The 21,461-nt window shown below is 38.9% G+C and overlaps 1 protein-coding gene across 1 annotated transcript; it reads left to right on the top strand.

Annotated features, from left to right (window-relative positions):
- The first annotated feature begins 16,016 nt into the window (after positions 1-16,016).
- LOC132513741 (putative P2Y purinoceptor 10) lies at positions 16,017-17,244 on the top strand. Its single transcript, XM_060138304.1, has one exon. It carries the CDS (start codon positions 16,032-16,034, stop codon positions 17,016-17,018), a length of 987 nt encoding a protein of 328 aa, XP_059994287.1. The 5' UTR covers positions 16,017-16,031; the 3' UTR covers positions 17,019-17,244.
- The last annotated feature ends 4,217 nt before the right edge of the window (positions 17,245-21,461 follow it).

Here is a 21,461-nt window from a genome sequence, read left to right as displayed (position 1 = left end):
GTGTTTCCATAAGCTCTTACCCAATATATTAGTTGACATATCAGGGCTTGCATTTTTACTTAATGATTCCAAATAAGGACTTTAAACTATTTTGTATGCAGTTGAATCCAATTATATCACTTTTCTTTGGGTGCTTACCATATAGCCAAGGCTAAGTCTTGGCTATATGGTCATAAACAGAATAGATCTTTTTATGGCACTAATAGAGCTAACAGCACAGTGAACGAAATAGTCAATAAAAACTGAGCAAACATCTACATTACACGTGTTGATGTTACGAAGAGAAATTGGACGGAGTGTGAGAGTATGTAATGCTATGTAGGATGGCCTAAATAATAGTGGCAGTGAAGATGTCTCTGACCTGCAAATTGAGGTTAAAGGAGACAGATATGTGAAAAAGAAGGAAGATAATTCCAGACAGAGGAAACAACGTGTGCAGATGTTTTTGTCAGGAGAAAAGCTTGGCTTGTTCTAGAAACTGAAAGCTTCTCAGTATAATTGAAACAGTAGTGAATGAGGAAAAGAATGGCATGAAGTGATGTTAAATGACACGGGAATGGCCTTCAAGCCATGGTGAGAAGTTTGGCCTTAATACAATAAAGAACCAACAAAGGATTTTAGACAGGAGAATGACAAGATATTTCAAAGAAAAACCACTTAGGCCACAGTGGGGAAGAGGTTAGAAAGGGTTAAGAGATGACATAGTCCCTGCCATCAAGGAGTGCAAAGTCTAGTTAAACAGAAAGACATGTTAGCAGAATTTCAGTGTGTGTGTAGTAAGTGCCATGACAGAGGTAAGGGAGTATGGAGACAAGCATGGGTTCCAATTCTTATATACCACCTCTACACTATGCAAGTTTTGTGACTTTGGCACAACTTATTTAACCTCTCTGGGTCTCAGTTTTCTCATTTGTAATATGGAAATAATCATTGAGTTGCTATAAGGATTAATGAGATAATATGTGCTTAGCTTGTAAATAGATGGAAGCTCTCAATAAGAAGTAGCCATAATTAATGTTAATGTTAGACACAGTATGGGGTTGAACTGCAGGAGACAAGACTGGGGTACCGGGAGTCCAGTAAGGCATCTTCTACAATAATCAAGAGGAATGATGACAGTGGCCTGGGTTAAAATGGCAACAGTGTAAGTGGAGATGGATTGGAGATAGATTTGAGAGATTTAAAGGAGACAGAATCACCTGGTTTCTGATTAGATATGGGTGAAATATAGTGATAGGAGTTGAATGAATTCCCAGTTTCTATCTGTAGTGTCTGGGAAGAGAGTCATGGCACAGACAGAGAAGGGGAGCTTAGACTCAAGAGTGAATCACCAATCTTGTACCCTTTCCTGAGAGAGAAACCAAAAATATGTCTAGATTGAAGGGAAGAGAGACTAGTATCACAGGGGGCATGAACCAACCAGAAATAGTCAATAATAGAGCCAGAGCCAAAGAGAGAGACACAGAGACAGGAGCAGGGGCAGAGACTGAGAGAAGGAACATGTTCTGACTTTGGCCCTTCCATTCAGCCTCCTCCTGTTAGTGGCTTCTTTGGTTGTTCTCCATTCTAAAATTTCAGTAGTGTCACAGATTGTTAACAGGAAGCTAAATGTTCCCTGAGAGAGTTTATATTTTCACCCTACCCCAAAAAATTCCCCCAGTCTCCCATTACCATGGGGATTTTACATTTAATTGTCACCAGACATATTTGGGGAAAAACCCTTCCTACCTCCCCTTCAGTCTGGAGAAGAAAAAAGATTTTGGAAAGCAGGTCATGTAAGTCTCTAAATTTGAAATAAACTGAATTGCAGAAGCATAAGAAACCACAGAAACAAATTGTGAACATAATGCTGTTCTGGCCTAATAGGACTCTTTTATTTAGCACAGAGGTATGAAAACAACCTGTCCCATTAGTAAGTGAAATTTTCTGTACCAGTGAAGCAGAAACACATATCCATGTTTGTAAAGTGCAGAAGTGGAAGTGTGAATTTGGTGGGTGTGAGTTGTTTTTAGTTCTTAGAACTGTAATGCACTTGATATAGCCTCCCTTGTTCTCTCACAAGCTTATGCATAGATAATAGATAATAGTAGAAACAGGATCAATACTGAAGTAATATGGAAATAATCACTGGGCTGCTATGAGGATTAATGAGATAATATGTGCAATAAAATGTGAGATAATATGTGAGATAAAAGTGGGTGGTAAGGAGGGGTGGGTGACATGTGTGGGGACAGATGTTTAGTTATATCCTGATGGCATAGCTAGAGTAATTCTAATGTTACGAGATCATAAGGTCCTACTATGGGGTTAGAAAGGTTCTGCCATAATGTGCCCTCCAGATATCACAATGATCCTCATTCTATTAAAAAGTCCCTCCTGAGCAGGGAGAGGCAAGTGGTATAATGGAAATAGCACAGACTTTGGAGCAAGTCAGGCATGGTAGTAAATCCCATTTTTACCATTTTTTAACTTTGTTACCTAAGACAATTTACTGAATCTCTCTGAACCTCAGTTTCTCATCTGCACTATAAGAGTAATAATAGTAACTTACGATGGTTGTGAGAATTGAATTATGTAATGCATGTGAAAAATTCCATTGCAGATTCTGGGGTACATCATTGATAGACCATTATAATTATTTCCTTTCTTTTCACCTGTGAGTACCCCTCTACCTTTGTTCTAAGTCATACATACACAAGCAAGATGACTGCATGACTCTTTAGGATATATCACAGATAGGTCAAATAGGGAGTATAAGAGGAGGGAAAATGAAAGTACTCTTTAGAGTAATGGTAGCTTATAAAGTTGACTCTCTTTTATCTGTGAATTAATCCTTTGTGGTTCTGTTCTTTTATCACATTTCTATTCCCTGGAGTAGACTTAGAATGGTATAGGAAGTCATTCTGCTACTTATGAAGAGAATCTAAAAGAGGCCACTCCTTTGTTTTTGTAAACATACTTAAAACAAAACAATACCAACAACAAAACTCCACCTGAGAAAACCTCAGTACTTTTTTTTCCAATTCTAGCTCTAAAGGCAAAAAACATTCCTGCAGTATGGACAGAAGCTATGTTTGTAAAATTTGTCTTTGAGAGGAAAACAAATGATGGACAGAAGGGTGTGTGTAAAGATTAACCACCTTTTTCCTCCTTTTTGAAGTCCCAGATCTTTCATTTAGTAGATGTGTGGCCTTAATAAATCCCTCTCTGGGCCTTGCTTCTTCTACCTGTATCATATGGTGGCTGAATTAAATGTTTTTTAAAGGTCCTCTTCAGTCCAAATTTCTACAAATAAAATAACAAGGTTGTTGCTGTCCTGCCATTCTTATTTGCAAACAGCCTGCATAAATCCATGGCCAGAACTTGAGAAGCCCTAAAAATTATTGTATATTCCCCATGTCTTACATATAATACACAATAAAAACTATACTAAAACATAAAATAAATTAAGGAAGTCCAAAAAACTTTCTCATTATGATGAATAATGAAAAAAATATTAAATCTTAAATTGTTTCAGAAAAATGATTTTGGTGGCCTATTTTGCTGGTACCTTAATCAATGTTCACTGTGGCTGTTGGATAATCTGCCAAGACATGATGTCACACCAGTACAGAATTCCCCTTAGACAGAGAATAGGTCTCTTCCCTTCCCAATTACATAAGGGAAAATATCCTGGTTCAGCTTCTAAATCCATATATTACTGAAAATTTTCACGTAAATTTGGAATGAAACCTAAGCTAAGAGAAAGAGAGAAAATGCATGAAAACCACCAGCTATTGTGATAGAATAATAAGGAGGTAATATTCCCAAGCCCTGAAAATCAACCAGGATACTGGTAATGCAGGCTAAAGGAGGCAGATCTGTTTTCCAGGTGCTGTGATGCCAAGTTAGGAAGTCAGGACCCAGTGAGCAAGGTGGCAGACAGAAGAGAGGCAAGAAGACCTGAACAACAAGACTGGATTTCTACCATTGCAATTGGGAAGTAGTGAACAGTGGTCATCCCAACCAGAGCTCGAGGCAAGAGAAGTCTTGATACAAAAGAAACAAACTCAAATATCACATTCTTTTTCTGTGGTTAGAAAAACAGATGGAATATTTCAAGACTTCCTTACCTGCAAGACACATCTTTGACAATCTGGTAGGGCAAGGCAGTTGGATGACAATTCCATGGTTCTCTAACTGATTCACTGGGTGACCTTGGATCAATAGTATATCTTCCTTGAGCATCTTCTTCTTCATCTGTAAACAAATCCCTTCTAATTTTAATATCCTATGACTCTGTAGGTATAAAAACATATCTGGTGACACCTCATCATAGTTTTGATTTGCTTTTCTCTAATAATTAATGATGTTGAGCATCTTTTCATATGCTTGTTGGCCATCTGTATGTCTTCTTGGAGAAATGTCTGTTTAGATATTCTGCCCATTTCTTGATTGGTTTTTTTTTTAATTAAGCTGTACAAGCTGTTTGTGTATTTTGGAAATTAAGCCCTTGTCAATTGCATTGTTTGCAAATAATTTCTCTCATTCAATAGGTTGTCTTTGTGTCTTGTTGATGGTTTCCTTTGCTGTGCAAAAGCTTTTAAATCTAATAAGGTCCACCTTGTTTGCTTCTGTTTCCATTACTCTAGTAGATGGATTTTTTTTAAAAAAACTATTGTGTGATTTATGTCAAAGAGTGTTCTGCCTATGTTTTCCTCTAGGAGTTTTATAGTATCTGCTCTTACATTTATATCTTTAATCAATTTTGAGTTTATTTTTGTGTATGGTGTTAGAGAATGTTCTAATTTCATTCTTTTACCTGTAGCTGTCCAGTTTTCCCAGCACCACTTATTAAAGGGATTGTCTTTCCTCCATTGTATATTCTTGTCTCCTTCATCATCAGATTAATTGACCATAAGTGCGTGGGTTCATTTCTGGGCTTTCTAAAATGTTCCATTGATCTATATGTTTTTTTCATGCCAGTATCATACTGTTTGATTACTGTAACTTTGCAGCATAGTCTAAAATCAATGAGTATGATTCCTCCAGCACCTTACATTTTCTATTTTTTTAAACATCTTTACTGGCGTATAATAGCTTTACAAATGTGTGTTAGTTTCTGCTTTATAACAGTGAATCAGTTATACATATCCATATGTTCCCATATCTCTTGCATCTCCCTCCCTCCCACCCTCCCTATCCCACCCATCTAGGTGGTCACAGAGCACCGAGATGATCTCCCTGTGCTATGCAGCTGCTTTCCACTAGCTATCTATTTTACATTTGGTAGTATATATATATGTCCATGCCACTCTCTCACTTTGTCACAGCTTACCCTTCCCCATCCCCATATCCTCAAGTCCATTCTCTAGTAGGTCTCACTCTTTACTCCCATCTTGCCCCTAGGTTCTTCATGAAATTTTTTTCTTAGATTCCATATATAAGTGTCAGCATATGGTATTTGTTTTTCTCTTTTGGACTTACTTCACTCTGTATGACAGACTCTAGGTCCATCCACCTCACTACAAATAACTCAACTTCATTTCTTTTTATGGCTAATATTCCATTGTATATATGTGCCACATCTTCTTTATCCATTCATCTGTTGATGGACACTTAGGTTGCTTCCATGTCCTGGCTATTGTAAATAGAGCTCCAAAGAACATTTTGGTACATGACTCTTTTTTTTCTTTTTTTTTTGTGGTACACGGGCCTCTCACTGCTGTGGCCTCTCCCATTGTGGAGCACAGGCTCTGGATGTGCAGGTGCAGCGGGCACGGCTCATGGGCCCAGCCACTCCGTGGCATGTGGGATCCTCCTGGACCAGGGCACGAACCAGTGTCACCTGCATTGGCACGCAGACTGCCAACCACTGCGCCACCAGGGAAGCACAGTATATGACTCTTTTTCAGTTATGGTTTTCTCAGTGTACATGCCCAGTAGTGGGATTGCTGGGTTGTATGGTAGTTCTATTGTTAGCTTTTAAGGAGCCTCCATTCTGTTCTCCATAGTGGCTGTATCAATTTACATTCCCACCAACAGTGCAAGACGGTTCCCTTTTCTCCACATCCTCTCCAGCATTTATTGTTTCTAGATTTTTTGATGATGGCTATTCTGACCAGTGTGAGATGATATCTCATCTGTAGTTTTGATTTGCATTTCTCTAATGATTAATGTTGTTGAGCATTCTTTCATGTGTTTGTTGGCAATCTGTATATTTTCTTTAGAGAAATGTCTATTTAGGTCTTCTGCCCATTTTTGGATTGGGTTGTTTGTTTTTTTGTTATTGAGCTACATGAGCTGCTTGTAAATTTTGGAGATTAATCCATTGTCAGTTGCTTCATTTGCAAATATTTTCTCCCATTCTGAGGGTTGTCTTTTCATCTTGTCTATGGTTTCCTTTGCTGTGCAAAAGCTTTTAAGTTTCATTAGGTTCAATTTGTTTATTTTTGTTTTTATTTCCACTTCTCTAGGAGGTGGGTCAAAAAGGATCTTGCTGTGACTTATGTCATAGAGTGTTCTGCCTATGTTTTCCTCTAAGAGTTTGATAGTGTCTGGCCTTACATTTGGGTCTTTAATCCATTTTGAGTTTACTTTTGTGTATGGGTGTTAGAGAGTGTTCTAATTTCATACTTTTACATGTACCTGTCCAGTTTTCCCAGCAACACTTATTGAAGAGGCTGTCTTTTCTACACTGTATATTCTTGCCTCCTTTATCAAAGATAAGGTGACCATATGTGCATGGGTTTATCTCTGAGCTTTCTATCCTGTTCCATTGATATGTGTTTCTGTTTCATAGATAATGAGTCTCATAGATAATGAGTAGGTCTTTATGAAATCGAGCACCTAACCATGGTAGTGCCCCCAAGATCAAGCCCATATCTATTCCCCTACCTCATCTCTTAACTACTCTCTCCTTCATACCTGAACTCCAGATACATTGGTCTTCTTTCCATTATTTAATATGTTAAGCTCATTCTTGTCTTAGGGCTTTTGCCTTTGTTGTTCTCTCTGCTTAGAATGCTTCTCCACTAGGTCTTCATGTGGCTAGCTCCTTCTCATCATTCAGGTTCAAATGTCACCTCCTCAGAGAAGCCTTCCCTGATCATACAATCTACAGTAGATATGCAGTTACTCTTATCAACTTATCATATTATAATTTTCTTCATAGAATTCTCTGATTTTTTCTTTTTCATTGATTTATTCAGTGTCTGTCTATATCACTGTCCAAAAAATATAGGTTCCATGAGGGCAGCAATCATATTGCTCTGTTTCAGTACAATAACTAGTACATAGTAGACACTCAAGTAATATTTTTTGAATGAATCAAAGTGGGAGAACCGGGATGGCAAACCAGGCCTGTATGACTTTAAGGCTCTTGCTCCATACTGCCCCTTTTATTTATTTATTTTTTTACACCTTTATTGGAGTATAATTGCTTTACAATGATGTGTTAGTTTCTGCTTTATAACAAAGTGAATCAGTTATACATATCCATATGTTCCCATAAGTCTTCCCTCTTGCATCTCCCTCCCTCCCACCCTCCTTATCCCACACATTTAGTTGGTCACAGAGCACCGAGCTGATCTCCCTGTGCTATGCAGCTGCTTTCCACTAGCTATCTATTTTACATTTGGTAGTATATATATATGTCCATGCCACTCTCTCACTTTGTCACAGCTTACCCTTCCCTCTCCCCATATCCTCAAGTCCATTGTCTAGTAATCTCACTCTTTATTCCCATCTTGCCCCTAGGTTCTTCATGAAATTTTTTTTCTTAGATTCCATATATAAGTGTCAGCCTATGGTATTTGTTTTTCTCTTTCGGACTTACTTCACTCTGTATGACAGACTCTAGGTCCATCCACCTCACTACAAATAACTCAACTTCGTTTCTTTCTATGGCTGAGTAATATTCCATTGTATATATGTGCCACATCTTCTTTATCCATTCATCTGTTGATGGACACTTAGGTTGCTTCCATGTCCTGGCTATTGTAAATAGAGCTCCAAAGAACATTTTGGTACATGACTCTTTTTTTTCTTTTTTTTTTTGTGGTACACGGGCCTCTCACTGCTGTGGCCTCTCCCATTGTGGAGCACAGGCTCTGGATGTGCAGGCGCAGCGGGCACGGCTCACGGGACCGGCCACTCTGCGGCATGTGGGATTCTCCTGGACTGAGGCATGAACCAGTGTCACCTGCATCGGCACGCAGACTGCCAACCACTGCGCCACCAGGGAAGCCCGGTACATGACTCTTTTTGAAGTATGGGTTTCTCAGGCTACATGCCCAGTAGTGGGATTGCTGGGTTGTATGGTAGTTCTATTGTTAGCTCTTAAGGAACCTCCATGCTGTTCTCCACAGTGGCTGTATCAATTTACATCCCCACCAACAGTGCAAGACGGTTCCCTTTTCTCCACACCCTCTCCAGCATTTATTGTTTCTAGATTTTTTGATGATGGCCATTCTGACTGGTGTGAGATGATATCTCATTGTAGTTTTGATTTGCATTTCTCTAATGATTAATGTTGTTGAGCATTCTTTCATGTGTTTGTTGGCAATCTGTATATCTTCTTTGGAGAAATGTCTATTTAGGTCTTCTGCCCATTTTTGCATCGGGTTGTTTGTTTTTTTGATATTGAGCTTCATGAGCTGCTTGTAAAGTTTGGAGATTAATCCTTTGTCAGTTGCTACATTTGCAAATACTTTCTCCCACTCTGAGGGTTGTCTTTTGGTCTTGTTTATGGTTTCTTTTGCTGTGCAAAAGCTTTGAAGTTTCATTAGGTCCCATTTGTTTATTTTTGTCTTTATTTCCATTTCTCTAGGAGGTGGGTCAAAAAGGATCTTGCTGTGATTTATTTCATAGAGTGTTCTGCCTATGTTTTCCTCTAAGAGTTTGATAGTTTCTGGCCTTACATTTGGGTCTTTAATCCATTTTGAGTTTACTTTTGTGTATGGTGTTAGAGAGTGTTCTAATTTCATACTTTTACATGTACCTGTCCAGTTTTCCCAGCAACACTTATTGAAGAGGCTCTCTTTTCTACACTGTATATTCTTGCCTCCTTTATCAAAGATAAGATGACCATATGTGCGTGGGTTTATCTCTGAGCTTTCTATCCTGTTCCATTGATCTGTGTTTCTGTTTTTGTTCCAGTACCATACTGTCTTGATTACTATGGCTTTGTAGTATAGTCTGAAGTCAGGGAGCCTCATTCCTCCAGCTCCATTTTTCTTTATCAAGATTGCTTTGGCTATTTGCGGTTTTTTGTGTTTCCGTACAAATTGTGAAATTTTTTGTTCTAGTTCTGTGAAAAGTGCCAGTGGAATTTTGTTAGGGATTGCATTGAATCTGTATATTGCTTTGGACATTCGAGTCATTTTCACAATGTTGATTCTTCCAATCCAAGAACATGGTTTATCTCTCCATCTATTTGTATCATCTTTAATTTCTTTCATCAGTGTCTTATAATTTTCTGCACACAGGTCTTTTGTCTCCTTAGGTAGGTGTATTCCTAGATATTTTATTCTATTTGTTGCAATGGTAAATGGGAGTGTTTCCTTAACTTCACCTTCAGATTTTTCATCACTCGTGTATAGGAATGCAAGAGATATCTGTGAATAAATATTGTATCCTGCTACTTTACCAAATTCTTGATTAGCTGTAGCAGTTTTCTGGTAGCATCTTTTGGAATCTGTATGTATAGTATCATGTCATTTGCAAACACTGCCAGTTTACCTCTTCTTTTCTGATTTGGATTCCTTTTATTTCTTTTTCTTCTCTTATTGCTCTGGCTAAACCCTCCAAAACTATGTTGAATAAGAGTGGTGAGAGTGGCCAACCTTGTCTTATTCCTGATCTTAGTGGAAAAGTTTTCTGATTTTCACCATTGAGGACAATGTTGGCTGTGGGATTGTCATATATGGCCTTTATTATGTTGAGGAAAGTTCCCCTATGCCTACTTCCTGGAGGGTATTTATCATAAATGGGTGTTGAATTTTTTCTAAAGCTTTTTCTGTATCTATTAATATGATCATATGGTTTTTCTCCCTCAATTTTTTTTTTTTTTTTTTTTGCGGTACGTGGGCCTCTCACTGTTGTGGCGTCTCCCGTTGCGGAGCACAGGCTCCAGACACGCAGGCTCAGCGGCCATGGCTCACGATTGCAGCTGCTCTGTGGCATGTGGGATCCTACCAGACCGGGGCACGAACCAGCGCCCCCTGCATCGGCAGGCGGACTCTCAACCACTGCACCACCAGGGAAGCCCCTCCCTCAATTTTTTAATATGGTGTATCACATTGATTGATTCACGTATATTGAAGAATCCTTCCATTCCTGCAATAAACCCCACTAAATCATGGTGTATGATCCTTTTAATGTGCTGTTGGATTCTGTTTGCTAGCATTTTGTGGAGGATTTTTGCATCTAGGTTCATCAGTGATATTGGCCTGTAGTTTTCTTTCTTTGTGACTTCTTTGTTTTGTTTTGGTATCAGGGTGATGGTGGCCTCTTAGAATGAGTTTGGGAGTGTTCCTCCCTCTGCTATATTTTGGAACATTTGGGAAGGATAGGTGTTAGCTCTTCTCTAAATGTTTGTTAGAATTCGCCTGTGAATCCATCTGGTTCTGGGCTTCTGTTTGTTGGAAGATTTTTAATCACAGTTTTAATTTCACTGTTTGTGATGGAACTCTTCATATTTTCTATTTCTTCTTGATTCAGTCTCGGAACATTGGGCATTTCTAAGAATTTGTCCATTTCTTCCACAGTGTCCATTTTATTGGCATAGAGTTGCTTGTAGTAATCTCTCATGATCCTTTGTACCTCTGTAGTGTAAGTTGTCACTTCTCCTTGTTCATTTCTAATTCTATTGATTTGATTCTTCTCCCTTTTTTCTTTGATGAGTCTGGCTAATGGCTTATCAATTTTGTTTATCTTCTCAGAGAACCAGCTTTTAGTTTTATTGATCTTTGCTATCATTTCCTTCATTTCTTTTTCATTTATTTTTGATCTGATCTTTATGATTTGTTTCCTTCTGCTAACATTGGGGCTTCTTTTTCTTTTTTCTCTAGTTGCTTTCGGTGTAAGGTTAGGTTGTTTATTTGAGATGTTTCTTGTTTCTTAAGGTAGGACTGTATTGCTATAAACTTCCCTCTTAGAATTGCCTTTGTAGCATCCCAAAGGTTTTGGGTCCTCGTGTTTTCATTCTAATTTGTTTCTAGGCATTTTTTGATTTTCTGTTTTATTTTTTTAATGATCTGTTGGTTATTAAGTAGTGTATTGTTTAGCCTCTATGTGTTTGTATTTTTTACAGATGTTTTCCTGTAATTGATATCTAGTCTCATAGCACTGTGGTCGGAAAAGATACTTGATTTGATTTCAATTTCTTAAATTTACCAAGGCTTGGCTTGTGACCCAAGATATGATCTATCCTGGAGAATGTTCAATGAGCACTTGAGAAGAATGTGTATTCTGTTGTGTTTGGATGGAATGTCCTATAAATATCAATCGAGTCCATCTTGTTTAATGTGTCATTTAACGCTTGTGTTTCCTTACTTATTTTCATTTTGAATGATCTGTCCATTGGTGAAAGTGGGGTGTTGAAATCCCCTACTACGAATGTGTTACTGTCGATTTCCCCTTTTATGGCTGTTAGTATTTGCCTTATGTGTTGAGGTGCTCCTATGTTGGGTGCATAAATATTATAATTGTTATATCTTCTTCCTGGGTCAATCCCTTGATCATTATGTAGTGTGCTTCATTGTCTGTTGTGATAGTCTTTATTTTGAAGTCTATTTTGTCTGATATGAGAACTGCTGCTCCAGCTTTCTTTTGATTTCTATTTGCATGGAATAACATTTTCCATCCCCTCAATTTCAGTCTGTATGTTTTCTTAGGTGTGAAGTGGGTCTCTTGTAGACAGCATATATATGGGTCTTGTTTTTGTATCCATTCAGCCAATCTGTGTCTTTTCCTGGGAGCATTTAGTCCATTTACATTTAAGGTAATTATCAATATGTATGTTCCTAATCCCATTTTCTAAATTGTTTTGGGTTCATTATTGTAGGTCTTTTCCTCCTCTTCTGTTTCCTGCCTAGAGAAGTTCCTTTAGCATTTGTTGTAAAGCTAGTTTGGAGGTGCTGAAATCTCTTCCTTTTTGCTTGTCTGTAAAGTTTTTAATTTCTCCATCAAATCTGAATGAGATCCTTGCTGGGTAGAGTAACCTTGGTTGTAGGTTTTTCTCCTTCATCACTTTAAATATGTCCTGCCACTCCCTTCTGGCTTGCAGAGTTCCTGCTGAAAGATCAGCTGTTAACCTTATGGGATTCCTTTGTGCGTTATTTGTTGTTTTTCCCTTGCTGCTTTTAATATGTTTTCTTTGTATTTAATATTTGATTATTTGATTAATGTATGTCTTGGCCTGTTTCCCCTTGTATTTATCCTGTTGGGACTCTCTGTGCTTCCTGGACTTGATTTACTATTTCCTTTCCCATATTAGGGAAATTTTCAATGATAATCTCTTCAAATATTTTCTCAGTCCCTTTCTTTTTCTCTTCTTTTTCTGGAACCCCTATTATTCTAATGTTGGTGCTTTTAATGTTGTCCCAGAGGTCTCTGAGACTGTCCTCAATTCTTTTCATTATTTTTTCTTTTTTCTGCTCTTCAGTAGTTATTTCCACTATTTTATCTTCCAGATCACTTATCCGTTCTTCTGCCTCAGTTATTCTGCAATTGATCCTTTCTAGAGAATTTTTAATTTCATTTATATTGTTATTCATCACCGTTTTTTTGCTCTTTACTTCTTCTAGGTCCTTGTTAAATGTTTCTTGTATTTTCTCTATTCTATTTTCAAGATTATGGATCATCTTTATTAACATTATATTGAATGCTTTTTCAGGTAGACTGCCTATTTCCTTTTCATTTTTTAGATCTGGTGGGTTTTTACCTTGCTCCTTCATTTGCTGTGTGTTTTTCTGTCTTCTCATTTTGCTTAACTTACTGTGTTTGGGGTCTCCTTTTCTCAGCCTGCAGGCTCGTAGTTCCCGTTGTTTTTGGTGTCTGTCCCCAGTGGCTAAGGTTTGTTCAGTGGGTTGTTTAGGCTTCCTGGTGGAGGGGACTTGTGCCTGTGTTCTGGTGAATGGGGCTGGATCTTGTCTTTCTGGTGGGCAGGTCCACGTCTGGTGGTGTGTTTTGGGGTGTCAGTGGCATTATTATGATTTTACGCAGCCTCTCCGCTAATGGATGTGGTTGTGTTCTTGTCTTCCTAGTTGTTTGGTATAGGGTGTCCAGCACTGTAGTTTTCTGGTTGTTGAGTGAAGCTGGGTCTTTGTGTTTAGATAAAAGTCTCTGGGAGATTTTATTGTTTAATATTATGTGGAACTGGGAGGTCCCTTGTGGACCAGTGTCCTGATCTTGTCTCTCCCTCCTCAGAGGCACAGCCCTCATGCATGTCTGGAACACCAAGAGCCTTTCATCCACATGGCTTTGAATAAAAGGGATAAAATTTAGAGAGAAAGACAGAAACAAGATAAAATAAAATAAAATAATGTAAAATACAATAAAATAAAGTTATTAAAATAAAAAAAATTAAGAAAAAATTTTTTTAAAGTAATAATAATAAAAAACCATAACGGACAGACAGGACCCTAGGAAAAATGGTAAAAGTAAATCTATAGAGACAATATCACACACAGAAGCATACACATACACATCTACATAAAGAGAAGAAAAAAATTATATATATCTTTGCTCACAAAGTCCACTTCCTCAATTTGGGATCATTCGTTGTCTATTCAGGTATTCTACAGATGCAGGGTACATCAAGTTTATTGTGGAGGTTTAATCCTCTGCTCCTGAGGCTGCTGGGGGAACTTTCTCTTCTTTGTTCACATAACTCCCGGGGTTCATCTTTGGATTTGGCCCCGCCTCTGTGTGTAGGTCGCCTGAGGGCGTCTGTTCTTCACTGAGAAAGGACAGGGTTAAAGGAGCAGCTGATTCGGGGGCTCTGGCTCACTCAGGCCGGGGCTAGAGAAGGGTATGGATGCATGGAGGGCCTGCAGTGGCAGAGGCCAGCGTGACATTGCACCAGCCTGAGGCACACCGTGTGTTCTCCCGGGGAAGTTGTCCCTGGATCACGGGACCCTGGCAGTGGCAGGCTGCACAGGGTCCCATGAGGGGAGGTGTGGATAGTGACCTGTTTTGCACACAGTCTTCTTGGTGGCTGCAGCAGCAGCCTTAGCATCCCATGCCCGTCTCTGGGATCCGCGCTGATAGCCGCGGCTCATGCCTGTCTCTGGAGCTCTTTTAAGCAGCACTCTTAATCCCCTCTCCTCGCACACCAGGAAACAAATAGGCAAGAAAAAGTCTCTTGTCTCTTCGGCAGTCCAGACTTTTTCCCAGACTCCCTCCCGGCTAGTCGTGGTGCACTAACCCCTTCAGGCTGTGTTCACGCCACCAACCCCAGTCCTCTCCTGGGATCTGACTGAAGCCCGAGCCTCAGCTCCCAGCCCCCGCCCGCTCCGGCGGGTGAGCAGACAAGCCTCTCGGGCTGGTGAGTGCTGGTCGGCACCTATCCTCTGTGCGGGAATCTGTCTGCTTTGCCCTTCTGACCCCTGTTGCTGCGTGTCCTCCGTGGCTCCAAAGCTCCCCCCCACTGTCACCCACAGTCTCCTCCTGTGAAGGGGCCTCCTAGTGTGTGGAAACCTTTCCTCCTGCACAGCTCCCTCCCACTGATGCAGGTCCCGTCCCTATTCTTTTGTCTCTGTTTTTATCTTTTGTGCTACCCAGGTACGTGGGTGAGTTTCTTGCCTTTTGGGAGGTCTGAGGTCTTCTGCCAGTGTTCAGTAGGTGTTCTGTAGGAGCTGTTCCACGTGTAGATGTATTTCTGATGTATTTGTGGAGAGGAAGGTGATCTCCGCGTCTTACTCTTCCGCCATCTTGAAGCTCCTCCTCCAGCACATTTCTTTCTCAAGATTGTTTGTCTATTCTGAGTCTTTTGTGTTTCCTTGAGGTCTCACCTCACACTGGTCACAATGGTTATCATCAAAAAGTCTACAAATAATAAATATTGGAGAGGGCATAGAGAAAAGGGAACCCTCCTACACTGTAGGTGGGCATGTAAATTGGTACACCCACTATGGAGAACAGTATGGAGGCTCCTTAAGAAAACCAAAAATGGTTATCATATGATCCAGCAATCCCACTTCTGTGCATATATCCAGAAAAGCCAAAAACTCTAATTCAAAAAGGTACATGCACCCCAATGTTCATAGCAGCACTATTTACAAAAGACAAGACATGGGAGAAACCTAAGTGTCTATTTACAGATGAATGGGTGAAGATGTGGTTGTATATATATATATATATTATATATATATAATATATATAATATATATATTATATATATATATAATATATATATAATATATATTATATATATATAGTTGTGTGTGTGTGTGTGTATATATATATATATATATATATATATATATATAAATCTTACTCAGCCATAAAAAGAATGAAATAATGCCATTTGTAGCAACATACATGGACCTAGAGATTACCATACTGAGTGACGTAAGTCAGACAGAGAAAACCAAATATGATATGATATCACTTCCATGTAGAATCTAAAACAATGGTACAAATGAACTTATTTACAAAACAGAAATAAACTCACAGACATAGAAAACAAACTTACAGTTACAAGAGGGGAAAGGGAGAGAGGGATAAATTAGGAATTTGAGATTAAGAGGTACACACTACTGTATATAAAATAGATTAAAAAAAAGGACCTACTGTGTAGCACAGGGAACTATATTCAATATCTTGTAATACCCTGTAATGGAAAAGAATCTGATATAACTTAATCACTTTGCTGTACACCTGAAACTTTGTAAATCAACTATATTTCAATTTAAAAAAATTCTGGGTGTCAGCTATAGTACTGGTTAACCATTATACCCTTTTTCTTTCTTTTTTTTTTTTGTTTTGTTTTGGGCAGGGATCATAACTTCACGGCTTACCTTGATGAATATACTGAAATATTCAAGATGGGCAGCAACAGTACCAGCAATGCTGAGAATCACTGCAATGTCACTAATTTGACATTTCAATACTCCCTCTATGCCACCACCTACATCCTCATATTCATCCCTGGTCTACTGGCCAACAGTGCAGCCTTGTGGGTTCTGTGCCGCTTCATCAGCAAGAAAAATAAAGCCATCATTTTCATGATCAACCTCTCTGTGGCTGACCTTGCTCATGTGCTGTCCTTACCCCTCCGGATTTACTATTACATCAGCCACCACTGGCCTTTCCAGAGGGCCCTTTGCCTGCTGTGCTTCTACCTAAAGTATCTCAACATGTATGCCAGCATTTGTTTCCTGACATGCATCAGCCTTCAGAGGTGCTTCTTTCTCCTCAAGCCTTTCAGGGCCAGAGACTGGAAGCGTAGGTATGATGTGGGCATCAGTGCTGCCGTCTGGGTCATCGTGGGGACTGCCTGTTTGCCATTTCCCATCATGAGAAGCACAGACTTAGCCAACAACACTGAGTCCTGCTTTGCTGATCTTGGTTACAGGAAAATGAATGCAATGGCTTTGGTTGGGATGATTACAGCTGCTGAGCTGGCAGGATTTGTGATCCCAGTAGTCATCATTGCATGGTGTACCTGGAAAACCACTATATCCTTGCGACAACCACCAGTGGCTTTCCAGGGAATCAGTGAGAGGCAGAAAGCACTGCGGATGGTTTACATGTGTGCTGCAGTCTTCTTCATCTGTTTCACTCCCTATCATATTAACTTTATTTTTTACACCATGGTAAAGGAAACCATCATTAGCAGTTGTCCCATTGTCCAAAGCTCACTGTATTTCCACCCTTTTTGTCTATGCCTTGCAAGTCTTTGCTGCCTTTTGGATCCAATTCTCTACTACTTCATGGCCTCAGAGTTTCGTGACCAACTATCCCGCCATGGCAGCTCCGTGACTCGTTCCCACCTAATGAGCAGGGAGAGTGGTTCATCAATGATTGGTTAAAAATGAAATAGCTCTTTGATTATGGCTTTGTTTAACTATGTTTCCTGGCTTTTTCCAAAGGTGGAAATGACCAGCCAGACAATTTTGTTAATTGAACTTTGGGAACAACAGAAATAGTTGTGCTCACAGGGTTGTGATGGTGCAGGGAGAGTGTGAAAAATGTGGGAGAGGAAGGGAAGATGGGAGTTGTATGTTTCCTCTTTGAAATTCAAGGCACTTTCTTACTTAAGAGATCTAGATCAAGGCTTTACAGATGTTTTAAACAAATGGAAATTGGATATTTTATCTTAAACCTTTCTTTATTAAATGTGATGTTGTTAATGATACAATAAATGCATGAATCTTTTCCAGAATGTAAAAACAAATCTCTTTCATACGAAGACCATTATTTGTGAATGAGAGCAAAAAAATCTCCAGTCTTTCTAAGGTATAAATGCACAGGCAAGGGGGTGTGAATGTTGAAGCAACATGTGCATCAATTTTAGGGCACAGATCTCTTATTGAATAAAGGGCATGGGAATTTGTTCATTCATTGAAAATATGTTGGATGTCTATTGTATTCTGGGTTACCACTTTCCTGGGTACTTTCACATATAGCATCTCATCTAGCTCTTCTAATAAAGTTGTGGAAGGTTATACAAATGAATAAATGGAACCTCAGACAGATGAAACAACTTCCCTGGAGATAATCAGTGGTGAGCAAAATTTTTCCTGAATACACGACATATGCTTAAATTATTACCTCTATTTGTGTTATTATTCACTAGGTTAATGCTAAACTTGGTTTGAATGGTGAAAACACAGACTAAATTTAAGCCATCCAAGACCAAGATCATTTCTATACAATTTTTTGAAGATTATTTGAAAAGCCTGTGGCTTGTGGGGATGGTGTGTCAGGCTTCAGGTTGCAAGGTATCAAATAATAAATAGGTTTTTCTAATACTGTCCCAAACTACAGAGTCCTGATGATCAGGGGTATAGGACACACAAGTAGTTCATTATTGACACAAAATATACTTAAGTCTTAATGTTGGTAATATAAACCCATAAATGGAAGAAAGAAAAAAAATCTATAAGGCTGGAAAATAAGCATTCTGTAAAATTTAGATTTTTTTGAGTTCACCCAACCTTTCTTCTTAAACATTACTATGCATCGCTCTGAACAGATTTGTGTTTATTAAGAAACTTCTCTATGAGCAGAGCTTACAGAATTGTATTGGAAGCATAATATTATCACATCATAAATGAATGACAGAAAAGTTTATGTCCTCTTTCTGGAAATCTCATCTTCATTTTTTTTTAAAGGTTATGGCTACTGTTTCAGAATTACTATGGAGGTTTTAAATGCAAGCAATCCTCAGATTCTTGGGTTGGCATTTATGAAGCTCAATCCATCACTCTTATTTTTTATTTATTATTATTATTATTATTATTTTTGTGGTACATGGGCCTCTCACTGTTGTGGCCTCTCCCGTTGCGGAGCACAGGCTCCGGACACGCAGGCTCAGCGGCCATGGCTCACGGGCCTAGTCGCTCTGCGGCATGTGGGATCTTCCCGGACTGGGGCATGAACCCATGTCCCCTGCATCGGCAGGCGGACTCTCAACCACTGCGCCACCAGGGAAGCCCATCATCACTCTCAGTTTTTTTATTCCTGCAGTTTAAGTAGCATAGACATTTGGTGTGCAGGGAGGAGAAGGGAAGTGGTAGTCCTCAGATATCCATTTGAATACAATGTCTATGGAAGAGGAAGTAGGGACAACTGAAAAAGGAGGAATTAAAAGGAAAAAAAAAACAAAAGTTTTCTAGGGAAGAAGAGAGTTCTGTAATTATAAAGTAATGAAACTTTTTTTGTGTGTGCTTTATTAACCAGAATCTAAAGGCATAGCCTAAAGAGGGTTTCCAGATATTCATAGGCAATCCTACTCTAAGGAGATTATTGTGAAAGAAACCCACTTGGAACTACACATCCTGTTATCTTTGTGAACAAAAGGAACCTCAGTTCCAAATAGTCACACTTCATATTCCCTCCTTTCACGTTGTTGACAAGAGGCTGTGCTTCAAGCACCAGATGTGTGGGTTTGCGAACAAATTAAATTTCATCTGTCCACCATTAAAGAGGAATCTTTGGGCCTTTTCTGACATGTGAATCTCTATTGTAATGAGAGAGAAAAAGATAACTTCAAAACAAGCAATGATTCGTTCTTGAACTTTAAAGGCTGGATTGCCTTATATAATGTTAGGGGGAAAGATAACAGTGCTTGATCTAATGAAATAACAGTTCAAGAAATAGGTGAGGCTACTTTAAGGTATTACAATGACCAATTTGAGCAAGGACATTCTGTGTGACAAAGAGGATAGCAGACATATATCCTTGAATCAGCTTTTCAAGAAGTCAACTAAAAAAGCTGTACATTTCCCCAAAATCTCTGTAAGACGTGTGTCACAATCCAATTATTAACCATTCAGAATCTCATAACCTTAATGAAATACTCTTTAGTTTTGTGATAGTTTTGGTTTAAAAAAAGAAAGGGATTTTGAGGAATATAGTAAAGTTGTACAATAATCTATATGATCTTAAATACAGTTTATGCATGATTGGTTATGCTGTTTACTTTTAGAAAACTTTAATTACTAGTACAGACTATAGATATAGCATTTATCATAGATTAAATTGATAGATAATCTTTATGGAACATGAGGTCATTTTTATAAAAAAATATTAAGCATCATTCTCTTATTTGAAAATTGAACTCACTTATTATAAAATTGCTTCTATAAGAAAATCAGTTTCTCCTCACATGCTTTTGTGTATTTTCCAGGAATGTAACGCACCATAAAAGTAAGGTACTGCTTAAATAGAAATTTTAAACCACATTCCTCTTTTAACTAGTAAGTAGTTTGGGTGTCATATTAACTCTTTAGACGTAATACTGTGCCTTTAAGTACATTAGGAACACAATATGTAATTACAAGTAAAAGTATGCTACTATTCTCTAAGGCTTTGAAAGAGTTAATTAATCTCACAAAGTTCCAAATTTACCACCAATGAATAATTAAGTTATTTTCAATTCCTGACATTTCAATAATTAACCACAATTTTGTTTTTGGAACAGGAAATAGGTTTCCTTCTTTCTTTCTTTTTTTTTTTTTTTGCGGTACCCGTGCCTCTCGTTGTTGTGGCCTCTCCCGTTGCGGAGCACAGGCTCCGGACGTACAGGCTCAGCAGCCATGGCTCACGGGCCCAGCTGCTCTGTGGCATGTGGGATCCTCCTGGACCGGGGCACAAACCTGTGTCCCCTGCATCGGCAGGCGGACTGTCAACCACTGCACCATCAGGGAAGCCCAAGTTTCCTTTTTTAATATAGATATTACTTTGTCCAAGTAAACTGTGCAGAATTTGTAAAGTAGGAAGGGAAAAATTTGTTTACAGAAGCTGAATTTCAAACTGGTTACTAAGGAGAAAAATGGAGAGTAGCAAACTTTCAGGAGCTGTTATCATAGACTAGCAGATTTCCTGATCTTCTGGAGTTGAGGGGGGGCAGATTTCCTTGACCTGAGAAATTGCATTTGAACTTGGTCTTACATGATAGAAAAGTTTGAAAATTGTTTTTAAATACCAAAGAAGAGTAAGCATTCTTATTGGAAATCCTCCTGAGCCAAGGAAGGAAAGAGAAAAAAACTGGAAGGTGACTAATACTGAATATTATAGTTTGGCTAGAACTATAAGAGGGAGCAATAAGTAATGAGGCTGTAATGAGGCTATGTAGAGGCCTAGTTCTGGTTCAAGTCCCTGAACTCGCCTCATCCTAGAGACACACCAAATCTATGCTGAAGAGTTTCCTTTGAAAAAAGCCAAAAAACCCAGTGGAGGAACCACTTCACATTGAAAAGTGAGACAAAAACCACATTGAAGAAGGTAGGAAAGGCTAAGACACAACCTCCTCATAAACCCCACCCCAACTATGGTGACTCACAATCAGGAGGGAATTCAAAACACAAATATTCATCTTGAGGAGCAAAGGGTCTGTATCTGACTTTGGGCACCCCAACGTTTAATACTCACATCTGAGAGATGAGCCCCTGCCAAACATCAGGCTTTCAAGACCAACAGCACTCAAGCCCACAACATCAGTGGGAATATGGTGAACTTAAAAATGACTCTTAAAGGCCTCACATATATCTCACCTGCTCCAGGGCCCAGCACAGAAACAGCCCTTTGAAAAGTGCTTAGACTTTCTGTGAAAGGAACCCAGTTGCAGATTTTAAAGCATCAGTCTGAGGGTCCTGCTGGGATATTCTCTGGAGATGGAGACTGGTAGATATCATCTTCCATGCTCTTCCTCTGCCTTGCTAAAGCAGGAGCCATGTGATTTTTTCTTTTTCCTTTAAAAAAAATCTTTTTCTTTCACTTTGCTTTTCTTTATATATTTTTTCTTTTTG

Source organism: Lagenorhynchus albirostris, chromosome X (assembly GCF_949774975.1).
Source record: "Lagenorhynchus albirostris chromosome X, mLagAlb1.1, whole genome shotgun sequence".
NCBI lineage: Eukaryota > Metazoa > Chordata > Mammalia > Artiodactyla > Delphinidae > Lagenorhynchus > Lagenorhynchus albirostris.
The sequence above is the reverse complement of the archived record's forward strand: the minus strand, read 5'-3'. Positions and strand labels throughout refer to the sequence as shown.